General features: G+C 42.9%; 1 protein-coding gene across 1 annotated transcript in view; it reads left to right on the top strand.

The window, feature by feature from the left end:
• The window catches only part of LOC126353926 (uncharacterized), a 72,982-nt gene that overhangs the window by 1,440 nt on the left and 58,796 nt on the right, over positions 1–12,746 (top strand). Inside the window, exon 2 of the mRNA XM_050003225.1 lies at positions 10,940–11,066. Coding sequence (XP_049859182.1) covers positions 10,940–11,066 — 127 coding nt within the window. The remainder of the gene's footprint in view (positions 1–10,939; positions 11,067–12,746) is intronic.

Genomic DNA, 12,746 nt, shown 5'->3' with positions numbered 1-12,746 from the left:
AGGTGCTCCTGGTTGTGCTGAGTCTCCGAAGATGACCAACGTAGTCTTGGACGAAACATGAGGGATAGAAGAGTTCCATGGACCACGGCCATACAACCCGGAAATATTTTCAGCAGTCTACCTAATTTTCAACATCCTTATATACACACATCAAAAAATGTTTTGCATCACCTTAGTTCCGAGAGCTCTGGAACCTGTACAGAAAACTGGAATAGAGATCAACATAAACATCATTTCTGCCCATTTTATGAAACCACACATTACTTGTTGTACCACCATATGGCGACACCTTCAGAGGTGGTGGTCCAAATTGCTGTATACACCGGTACTTCTAGTACCCAGTAGCACGTCCTCTTGCTTTGTTGCATGCCTGTATTCGTCGTGGCATAATAACCACAAGTTTATCAAGGTGTTGTTGGTCCAGATTGTCTCACTTCTTAACGGAGATTCGACGTAGATCTCTCAGAATGGTTAGCGGGGCACATCGTCCATAAACAGCCCTTTTCAATCTATCCGAGGCTTGTTCGATAGGGCTCATGTCTGAAGAACATGCTGGTCACTCTAGTCGAACGATGTCGTTATCATGAAGGAAGTCATTCACAAGATGTGCACGATTGGAGCGCGAATTGTCGTCCATGACAACGAACGCCTCGCCAATATGCTGCCGATAGGGTTCCACTGTCGGTCGGAGGATGGCATTCACGTATCGTACAGCAATTACGGCGCCTTCCGTGACCACCAGCGGCGTACGTCGGCCCCACATAATGACACTCCCAAAACATCAAGGAACCTCCACCTTGCTGCACTCGCTCGACAGTGTGTATCAGTAGTTCAGCCTGACCGGGTTGCCTCCAAACATGTCTCCGACGATTATCTGGTTGAAGGCATACGCGACACTCATCGGTGAAGAAAACGTGATGCCAATCCTGAGCGGTCTATTCGGCATGTTACTGGGCCCATCTGTACTGCGCTGCATGGTGTCGTGATTGCAAAGATGGACCTCGGCATGGATATCGGGAGTGAATGTGTGCACCATGCAGCTTACTGCACACAGTTTGAGTCGCAATACGACGTCCTGTGGCTGCACGAAAAGCATTATTCAACATGGTGGCGTTTCTGTCAGGGTTCCTCCGAGCCATAATCCGTAGGTAGCGCTCATCCACTGCAGTAGTAGCCCTTGTAAGTAGGCTGTTTAGGTTTTCTTATTGGTAACGCCACATAGCGCTCTGTATGAAAAATCACTGGCTGTGCTGTGCGCAGTCTGTGGCTAGTTTGCATTGTTGTCTGCCATTGTAGTGTCGGGCAGCGGCAGCTGGATGCTAACAGCGCGTAGCGTTGCGCAGTTGGAGGTGAGCCGCCAGCAGTGGTGGACGTGGGGAGAGAGATGGCGGAGTTTTGAAATTTGTAAGAATTGGTGTCATGAAGTGATATATATATATATATATATATATATATATATATATATATATATATAATGACTACTAAGGTAAATACATTGTTTGTTCTCTATTAAAATCTTTCATTTGCTAACTGTGCCTATCAGTAGTTAGTGACTTCCGTAGTTTAAATCTTTTAGTTAGCTGGCAGTAGCGGCGCTCGCTGTATTGCAGTAGTTCGAGTAACGAAGATTTTTGTGAGGTAAGTGATTTGTGTAACGTATAGGTTAATGTTAGTCAGGGCCATTCTTTCGTAGGGATTTTAGGAAGTCAGATTGCGTTGCGCTAAAAATATTGTGTGTCAGTTTAAGCACATTCGTGTATAATTGTTCAAAGAGGACGTTTCACATAGACCTGTCTTGTATAATTTTTCTAAGGGGACGTTTCACCCTTGGGTGACCTGAGCGAGGCATGTCATCGCCAGTTCCTTTCTCTCTGTATCTCCTCCATGTACGAACATCACTCTGGTTCACTCCGAGCCATCGGGAGACTTTCCTTGTAGAGAGACGTTCCTGGCACAAATTAGCAATGCAGACACGATCGAACCGCTGTATTGACCGTCTAGGCATGGTTGAACTACAGACAACGCGAGCTGTGTACCTCCTTCCTGGTGGAATGACGAACTGAACAGCTGTTGGACCCCCTCCGTCTAATAGGCGCTGCTCATGCATGGTTGTTTATATCTTTGGGCGGGTTTAGTGACATCTCTGAACTGTCAAAGGGACTGAGTCTGTGAAACAATATCCACAGTCAAAGTCTCTCTTCAGGAGTTCTGGCAACCGGTGTGATGCAAACTTTTCTTGATGTGTGTAATACCGCACCTCAGACCTTCAATTATGTTATTTTCCAGTGTCTCACAGTCAGTCATTCTTTTACAATGCTGTATTTCGAACGTACATTCTCAGAAATTTCTTCGTGAAATTAAGGTATATCTTTGATACGAACAGACTTCTCTTAACGAGAAACGCCCTCTTAGCCGTGCTAGTCTGGTTCTTGTGCATCTCGTATCATCGTTGCGTCTTTCTACATACGTAATTTTGATTCTAAAGCAGCAGAATTCGGTCCCTTCGTCTACTTCGCGGGCCCCAATTTTGTTGTATAGCTCATCGCTAATCTAATTTCTACTACTCTACTTTCGTCTTCCTTTAGTTTACCCGCAATTCATATTCTGTACTCATTAGACTCTTCATTCCGTTCAGCAGCACCTGTTATTCTGTCTCACTGTCACTGAGGATAGCAATGTTATCAGTGAATCTTATCGTTGACATCCTTTCACTTTTCATTTTAATTAACTTTTGAACCTTTCTTTTATTTCTGTCATTGCTTCTTCGACGTACAGACTCAACAGTGCGGCAGAAAGACCATCCCTGTTTTACATCCTTTTTAATCTTAGCTCTCATTTCTTGGTCTCCCATTATTATTGAGTCCTCTTGTTTCTTGTACATATTGTATATTACCAGTCTTCCCCTATAGTTTGTATCTATTTTTCTGAGACTTTCATACATCTTGCTCTATTTTACGTTGTCGAACGGTTTTTACAGGTCGATAAATCTTATGAACGTCTTTTGAGTTTTCGTAAGTGTTACCTTCATTAGCAAGCGCAACGTCAGAACTAACTTTCAGGTGTCTGTACCTTTCCTAAGGGTGATCCCGACCATCTAACAAATATTTAATGCCGGCCGGGGTGGCCGAGCGGTTCTAGGCGCTACAGTTTGGGACCGCGCGACCGCTACAGTTGCAGGTTCGAATCCTGCCTCGGGCATGGATGTGTGTGATGTCCTCAGGTTAGTTAGGTTTAAGTAGTTCTAAGTTCTAAGGGACTGATGACCTCAGAAGTTAATTCCCATAGTGCTCAGAGGCATTTGAAACATTTAATTTTATTTTCCATTCTTCTGTTTATTATACTTATAGTGACCGTAGAATACCAACGCTTCGCTGTTGTGGAGCCTATGTTCATCCTTGGAAATTTCCAGCAGGGTGAATCTACTGGGAATTATTCATGGCTTTTTTAAAAAGCTTTTTCGTATACTAGTTCCGTTTTCTTTGTGTACGACATTAGAACTCAGTGAAAACCACGATCTGATTATCTAAACGATTACGAACCTCCATCATGCTTCAGACACTAACACTGATGGTGCTTTTCTTGACACTGAAATACGTCCTGCGACAGAGAAAATTTAGCAACCGACCCATTGGACCACATAAGATGTTTCCATTGATACATTCTCTAGGTTTTGTGCTCCTGCATAACTCATGGCTCTACAGTATATTCACCTAGTTTACTAGAGATTCCTCAACGGTAACTCTACTATGGATATGTCCTTTCCGCAATTCCTTCGCACTGTTTTTGTTGGTATTGTGTGCTCTAAGCATATATTTAACTCAGATATTAGTTCTTTTTTGGTAGTAGATATACAGTACTGGCCATTAAAATTTCTACGGCAAGAATAAATTGAGATGATAAACGGGTATTCACTGGAAAAATATATTTTACTAGAACTGACATGTGATTACAATTTGGCCGGCCGGTGTGGCCGTGCGGTTCTAGACGTTTCAGTCTGGAACCACGTGACCGCTACGGTCGCAGGTTCGAATCCTGCCTCGGGCATGGAAGTGTGTGATGTCCTTAGGTTAGTTAGGTTTAAGTAGTTCTAAGTTCTAGGGGACTGATGACCACAGATGTTAAGTCCCATAGTGCTCAGAGTCATTTTTTGATTACATTTTCACACAATTTGGGTGCATAGATCGTGAGAAATCAGTACCCAGAACAACCACCTCAGGCCGCAATAACGGCCTTGATACGCCTGGGCATTGAGTCAAACAGAGCTTGGATGGCGTGTATAGGTACAGCTGCCCATGCAGCTTCAACACGATACCACAGTTCATCAAGAGTAGTGACTGGCGTATTGTGACGAGCCAGTTGCTCGGCCACCATTGACCAGACGTTTTCAATTGGTGATAGATCTGCAGAATGTGCTGGCCAGGGCAGCAGTCGAATATTTTCTGTATCCAGAAAGGCCCGTACAGGACCTGCAACATGCGGTCGTGCATTATCCTGCTGAAATTTAGAGTTTCGCAGTGATCGAATGAAGCGTAGAGCCACGGGTCGTAACACATCTGAAATGTAACGTCCACGGATCAAAGTGTCGTCAATGCGAACAAGAGGTGACCGAGACGTGTAACCAATGGCACCCCATACCATCACGCCGGATGATACGTCCGTATGGCGATGACCAATAGACGCTTCCAATGTGCGTTCACCGCGATGTCGCCAAACACGGATCCCACCATCATGAGGCTGTAAACAGAACTTGGATTCATTCTAAATAATGCCGTTTTGCCATTCGTGCACCCAGGTTCGTCGTTGAGTACACCATCGCAGACGCTTCTGTCTGTGATACAGCGTCAAGGGTAACCGCAGCCATAGTCTCCGAGATGATGGTCCATGCTGCTGCAAACGTCATCGAACTGTTCGTGCAGATGATTGTTGTCTTGCAAACGTCCCCATCTGTTGACTCAGGGATCGGGACGTGGCTGCAAGATCCGTTACAGCCATGCAGCTAAGATGCCTGTCATCTCGACTGCTAGTGATACGACGCCGTTGGGATCCAGCACGGCGTTCCGTATTATCCTCCTGAATCCACCGATTCCATATTCTGCTAACAGACGTTGGATCTCGGCCAACGCGAGCAGCAATGTCGCGATACGATAAACCGCAATCGCGATAGGCTACAATCCGACCTTTATCAAAGTCAGAATCGTGATGGTACGCATTTCTCCTCCTTACACGAGGCATCACAATAACGTTTCACCAGGCAACGCCGGTCAACTGCTGTTTGTGTATGAGAAATCGGTTGGAAACTTTCCTCATGTCAGCAGGTTGTAGGTGTCGCCACCGGCTCCAACCTTGTATGAATGCTCTGAAAAGCTAATCATTTGGATATCACAGCATCTTCTTCCTGTCGGTTAAATTTCGCGTCTGTAGCACGTCATCTTCGTGGTGTAGCAATTTTAATGGCCAGTAGTGTATAATTTGAGAACGATAGTCTCTGTTGCCCTTCTGTCGCTAAGCTCTGTTTTCTTCCTACGACATATTCAACACACAACTTTTCCGTGTGAACTCTGTCGTGACACTGAATACAGTAACGTCCGACACGGCAATAACAAATACGCTGCAGCCACCATAAACGGCAATGGCGTCTCAGAATTCTTCAACGGATACTACAGCACAAGCGGAACACAAAACACCATATCAGTATGATACGATAGCTCAGAAAGTAAGCACCAGACGAAAGGTGTTATTCAACACAGTGTTTGTATTATTTTGTCTTATTCATCGACGAAGTCACACCTGGATGAAAAAATTAAAATTCAACTGTATTTAATTTAAGTTCCTTCAGCAATGTTCACGTGGTAAAGGAGTTGCTTAAATAGTCCCATGACTTTATGCTCAGGACTCACCGTTGTGTATCTCACTTTTCCTCATCGATACACCGAAATAAAAGCACTGATCCCGATAAAATGCAACAAAAAAAGAAAAGTTCGTTACGAAGTGCGAATTTGCTCGGGAACGTATTGGAGTAGGGCGACAGGTAGAACGATTGAAGCCACTGATGTGTCCATTGCGACAAACTTGTTGCAATTGTACATATTGAGGCTCGTAGTAATTTAACTCTTTTTTTATTTTCCTCACTTTTACGACTAGAAAAAATAGCAGCAGTGTCTTATTTTGTAAATACGTAATGTAATCGTAAAATGTTTTTCTTATTTCTGAGACAAAAATCGCAAAAGCTCACAATTTAAATCGTCCTTCCTCACAGGCGTAAGGAATTCCACGACGTGATGGAATCACGTCAATCCACCCAAGAAGGTCAGTTTTTAGCTACAAAGATTTTATTGTAAGCCCTTTAAATATCAGTATGCTTCACATTTCCAGGAATATTCCACCGAGATATTTTCTCTGTCTTGTTCTGTTCGTCAGTTCGTGGACCGGTTTGATGCAGCTCTCCATGCTTGTCCATCCCGTGCAAGTTCCTATCTCACTCCACACCTACTGCAACTTACATCTATTGAAGCATCTAACTACATCAGGTCCAGATCCCCAACTGCAATTTTCGTCCCCTATACATCCCTTCTTCCCTCCGTTCCTTATTAAATATTCTTAGATACTTTAGCACGTTTCCTACCAACCTATCCCCTCTTTCCGTCATGTTGTGCCATAACGCTCTTCTCTAAAATTCGATTCAGTATTTCTTCATTAGTTGCTCAATTTATACATATAATTTTCAGAATTATTCTGTAAAACCATATTTCAAAAGCTTCTATTCTTCCCTTGTTTGTGATGGTTGTCGTCAACGTTTCCCTTCCATATAAGGCTGCATTCCAGACAAATACTTTCAATAAAGTCAATCTAGCATTTAAATTTATGTTCTTTGTCGACAAATTTATCTTTTTCAGAGGCACTTTTGTTGCTACTGCCAGTCTCCATCATAAATCATCCTTACTTTGACATCAACAGTTACGTTTCTGCCAAAATAACAAAACTTGTCTACTGTCTTCAGTATCTCATTTCCTAATCTTTAAGTTTCTCAATATCTCCTGACCTAATACGACTACATTAAGTTTTTCTTAATTTACAGTTTTGCATGTCTGTATTTTACAGTGCCTGTGTCGTTACATACAACGCCTTTCGGATACACGTGCATGCATGTCCGAAGGATATTTTATAGAACTATACAGACACTGCAGAATACAGACATTAAAAGCATGTATTACATGTCCAGTAAGGTAAACGCTACGAGAATAACCATGTCGCTCCCAGTGCAGGAATCACATGAAAAGGTGTGCGAACAAAGGACATGGACAGTGACTGGGTCGGTCTAGGGAGCCTGCACGGAGAGGCGAAGAGAGTAAGACAACCGCCCGCTCGCGAGAAGCGGGAATGGAGTTTCGAATCCCAGTTTGGCACAAATTTTCACAAACTACTAATCATTTGTACAGCTGATGTAGAACCACTTCTGTAATTTGCAAATACATTTCTTCAGTTCTTATTTTACTCCCGCCTATTTATAATGTAACCTGTTTCCAAGCCACTGTTCATTGGATTCAACTGGTCGTCCGAGACCTTTACCATTTGTAATAGACTTACAGTGTCATCGTCATATCTGACTTTTTGTTTCTCCTCTCCGAACTTTAACTCAATTTCCAAATTTGCCCTTGATTTCCTTTGCTGCTTTGTCGATACAAAAATTAAATTTCAAGGGGGATAGATTACAACCGTATCTCTTGTCTCAACTTATGTCTCTCTTTCATGTCCCTCAACTGTTATAACTGCAGTTTCGACCCATTACAAGTTGTAAATATCCTTTCGCTCCTTCATTCTGAACTTTAAAGAGTTATTCCAGTCATATTTACGACTTATAAAAACCCATCTCAATTTATGATGTACAAACTCAGGAAGTTGCCGGCCTCAGTAGTTACAACAATGATGAACCTGACATAATGGGTTTGCAGTTCAGTGAAGTTAAAACTGGACATTTTACCTTCGGAATATTACAGAAGAAGAGGGAGAGGCAGTAGCTTAAAGATTCATTACTGTGAGCCAACGCCAGACTTCAAAAGTTTATCTAAGGGAAGAGCACAACGAAGTTTTCCTTCGAGAGCTATTGAAGTTGGAATTATCACTGATTTAGACGTTCAAGCAGATCATAAAGTTGAAAGCTGCTATAAAATGTTCAGTTTTATAAATAACTTACTAAAAAGCTTTTCGCTAATGCTTCCTGAATGACTGCTGCGGTTCCCTCAGGTTTACTCAGTTTTAACGAGCGGTCGTACCAGGGAGTACATGCACATGGTAACGCTGGAATTCAAAGACGCTTGAACAACACCCTGCACGAAGTTCGTGAACTGTATTCACAGATCGTCCTGGCCATCCTGTTCTGGGCAAAGAATATTTTTTGTGAAGGCACAAGGCTGTCACAAATGGAATTAAATATGACATCATACGGTCAAAATAACCAAAGTAAAAAAAGTTTCCTGTTCACTGTTAGTTGTAGTGAAGAAGGAAGGATACAGTTTCTGAACAGGATTCTCAATGCAACTCATCCAAAGAAATATTTCATCCGTCTTCAGTTGTAAGGATTTAAAATGTTCCACTTTACTCACTAGCTGACCAGCTTGTGACGATAAACTTTGCTTGTATGAAGTACCAAGTCAGAAACCATATGCGCCATGTTTTGTTATAGTAAAAACAAACTGTGATCCAATTTTATCTGCTACTCTGTTTGCTAAATAATCTGCGTAATATTCATCCTCTTTCATTGTCACACTCTTGCATATGCAAACAGAGAAAATAAGTTAGAATCATATGTCATTTCTAGTGTCAGATCATTGGACCATATTAAGAAAAGAGCAGAACTATCTCCGTCCCCAAACTCCCTCCACACACACACACACACACACACACACACACACACACACACACACACACACAGACAGATACACGCACACACACGCACACAATTGACAGTATACTTGTAACGCCGGAAATGCATATCCTCCTATTTCCATCTATTGTACTATAATTTTTTTTCCTTATTTTGTTACCTGAAGGTATGGCATTTCTGTGTCTTTATATATTGTAATTTTTTACTATTTGCATTTATGTCGATGTATAATTGGTTTGTTTTGTAAATATTATTTGTATTTTTACGCTGGGTCTGGCCTAGAGAAAACTGTGCTATCGAACGATTACATCGATAGGTCGTGTGGAGAACTGAAGTGTTTAGGATCTTTGGTAATGTTAACTCTGCCACATGGAGCGCGGGCAGAGCGCGAGTCGGGCTGGAGTAGGGCAGTGGAGCAGGTGTGTTGTGCGACGCTCCCACGAGTTGCCACACTTTCGGGGTTTGGCAGCATGTAATTGCGCTCCACTTGCTATGATAGTTTCTGACACAGTGTCGCGGATGGGAAGCATTAGCTGGCGCACATCAAGAGCTCGTTTCGCCTGGTGACCGTGTCGAGAAGAAGGCGCGCCAACATCCAGCTTCTGCAACAGCGACGGCCGACAATGAGTGACTGTCGCCACCTCTCCGATCGACGACTGCAAACCTTCAATCAACCAACAAGGAGAGCGGGCAGAGCGCGAGTCGGGCTGGAGTAGGGCAGTGGAGCAGGTGTGTTGTGTGACGCTCCCACGAGTTGCCGCGCTTTCGGGGTTTGGCAGCATGTAACTGCGCTCGACTTGCTATGATAGTTTCTGACAAGGTGTCGCGGACAGGAAACATTAGCTGGCGCACATCAAGAGCTCATTTCGCCTGGTGACCTTGTCGAGAAGAAGGCGCGCCAACATCCAGCTTCTGCAACAGCGACGGCCGACAATGAGTGACTGTCGCCACCTCTCTGATCGACGACTGCAAACCTTCAATCAACCAACAAGGAAAACTAAAAACACGTAAAGTTTTAGAACTGTATGACAGACCTCAGCTTTTCAAACTGTTGCATCACAAAAATACAGCAACTTATCATGAACCTTCGTTGCTCATTGTCCCAATCGCATTACCAAGCATGGCCCCTTCCTTTTCTGGAATGATCCCGAGTGTCGTTGAAATTCATATGCCAGCATTAAAGTGATATCATTCCATTTCACTGCTTTAATTTCAAAGTTCACTTAAAGTATTCATAGCTGGCTACAATATTTAGATTACACAAGCAAAAATTAAGAGTGCGAGTTTTGTTACCATATTTTAGCTTACCTGTGACTGCAGCTCAGCTTGGTACGTACTAAATTTTACTATTGTTAATTGTTCAGAATCATTTAATTCAAGTTCAAAGTTAAATCTGTTATTTCTAAACTGCGTAGATTCAAGTAGCTTTTGAAATGATTGTTGAGGTAGCCCAAGACTAACCTTATTTTATTGAATTTCGTAGTGCTTCAGAAACAAAGTTCTGTATTAATTTCAGTCACTAAATTAACTTTCAATTTTCTGGTTTTATTAATTCTTTTGCTAAATTAAGTCAGAGTGTAGCGAAATTTATTACTTCTGACAAACATTCAGTTTTCACACAGCACTCGTCAACCTTCAGTTGCTACACTTTTAGTGCTAATTACATGTGCATTAATCTTTCATTTTCAGTTATTATAGTAGTTGTCCATAGGACTGGAGACCGTAATTTTCCCCAAATCTCAAATATCTAATTAACGCCAATTAATTGTTAACGTAACGACCGCACATTTACTTTCTTTGTTAATTTTACCCTTTTCTCAAAATTATTTTTCTCCAATTTGATTTACATTTTTCGTTTCATTTAAATGTAACTCTTTCCTCCCTCTTTACCGACAAATTAACTTTGGTGACGAATGTTTTTCCCAAATTCCCATTAGGTGCACGCGGTTTAATTTTTCATTATCATTAAGGTCGATAAGTGAGGGGGAGGTTACATACTCCCACTGAGATTCATAACTGTTCCATGTATGTTAAACTCGCTGCATCTATTGCTTCCAGCTGCATCTGCAGGAAGTCCAGTTCGCTGGACCGATGCCGTCTGGGCCGTGATTATCGAGTACACTCAAAACACGACCCTGCATGGCTACCGGTACCTCACCGAGAAACGCAGACACTGGATGGAAAGGTAAACTTTTAGGAGTTTTCAGAGAACACCACTTAACAGACAAACGAGTAGCACAACCAAAAGCTGCTCAGACGTATTAGAACTGAGTAATAGGATATAACACCGCAACTAGTGAAATGTTTTTCGCTCACTGAGAAAATAGCTACGATGCTGGGCTACGTAGAAATTAACTTCATGAAAACATACAGTGTGAAGATTTTTACTGCATGTGTCCAGTTACATGGTAGGCACACGGTCCATAATGGGCCCTGATAACTTGTCCCGTGTGTGATGGCATCGACGCGTATAAGGCGCGAATGGCGTTCTGTGGAATAGTCATCCATGCTGCATTCACCTGGTTACAAAGCTTATTTGTGGTGGTTGGCGCTGGGTCACAGTGCTGCACCCATCGTTTCAGCATATCCCACACATTTTCGATTGGCGACAAGTCTGGTGATCTGGCAGGCCAGGTGAAAGGCTGACATCCTGTGACACCAAGAAGGCACGCGTTCGTGCAGCAACTGTCTTGCTGAAAATGGCGTCTAGGATGTTGAGCAGAAAGGATATGGGTACGGGTCGCAGAAGTCATTCAAGTTATCGCACTTGGATACGCACCAACCGTGATTTGTGGGCGTACCCAATAGCACCCTACTCTATAAGCTCTTGTTGGCGCAGTACGTCTTGTGTGAACGCAGTCACTGTGATGCCGCTCCCCCCGTCTGCGGCGAACCAAAATGAAGCCACTGACTTCCATACACTACTGCCGTCTAGATTGTTTTTGTGCACATTCGGCAGAGAAGTGGACGACGCACGCGTAATCCATGCCGCAATAAACGACCCCAGACTGTCATTGACAGTGTACTATGTGTTACCCTGCTGTGCTAGCGCCGAGGAGGACGCAGATATGTCCGGCAATGCCATTTGAATGTGGTGTCGATTTCCTCTGGGTGGTGCGACCTGGCCCATTTTTTGTCGTGTTCTACGACATTCCGTCAACCATTCTGCACACACCCGTTGCACTGCCGAAACACTTCGTCCCTCACGAGCAGCAATTTCCCGGATGGATGTATCACATTCTCTCACGCCAGTAATGCGCCCTCTTTCAAACTCACTGATTTGACGGTACGGTTTGCGCACACGTTCACGAGGCATCCTGCTCGTTTTCTGAAGTCACACTGGTCCATTGCCTTCGGTTTACACCGACAACGAGAGTAGCAGGCACATTTTAGCGGTAGACGGTGTTATGCAGCGATGCAGATGTTGACCTTGAAGCTGTGGGCCGACATGGTACACATGGTAATCATTTCTGCAGAATATACTAATGTATATGTCCTGTGAATATCAACGTCCTATCTCTAGTTGTTCAAGATGTTCTCTTTTTTTTGAACATGAGTCCATTTCCTGATACAATTATGCCAGTGATTTTATGCTTTATGCTGTATAACGTTTTGTAATGTTTGAATCCGCCGCTCCAATTATAGCGATTTTAAAACTACCTCTTGTGACCTTTTTTCCACTGTGACGATACACGCTGCTTCCAGATTAATTTTTTATTTGAAAATGTGGAAATTTTTATCCATATACTATTGCTGTACTTTATGTGTGGTACACCTTAAGATAGTGTTCTGTGAAAAAAAGTTATAATAATCTATCAACATTGCCTTTCATGATGGTAACCACGCATTCACGACCATGAACAAG

Source organism: Schistocerca gregaria, chromosome 1, assembly GCF_023897955.1.
Source record: "Schistocerca gregaria isolate iqSchGreg1 chromosome 1, iqSchGreg1.2, whole genome shotgun sequence".
Classification (NCBI taxonomy): domain Eukaryota; kingdom Metazoa; phylum Arthropoda; class Insecta; order Orthoptera; family Acrididae; genus Schistocerca; species Schistocerca gregaria.
The sequence above is the reverse complement of the archived record's forward strand: the minus strand, read 5'-3'. Positions and strand labels throughout refer to the sequence as shown.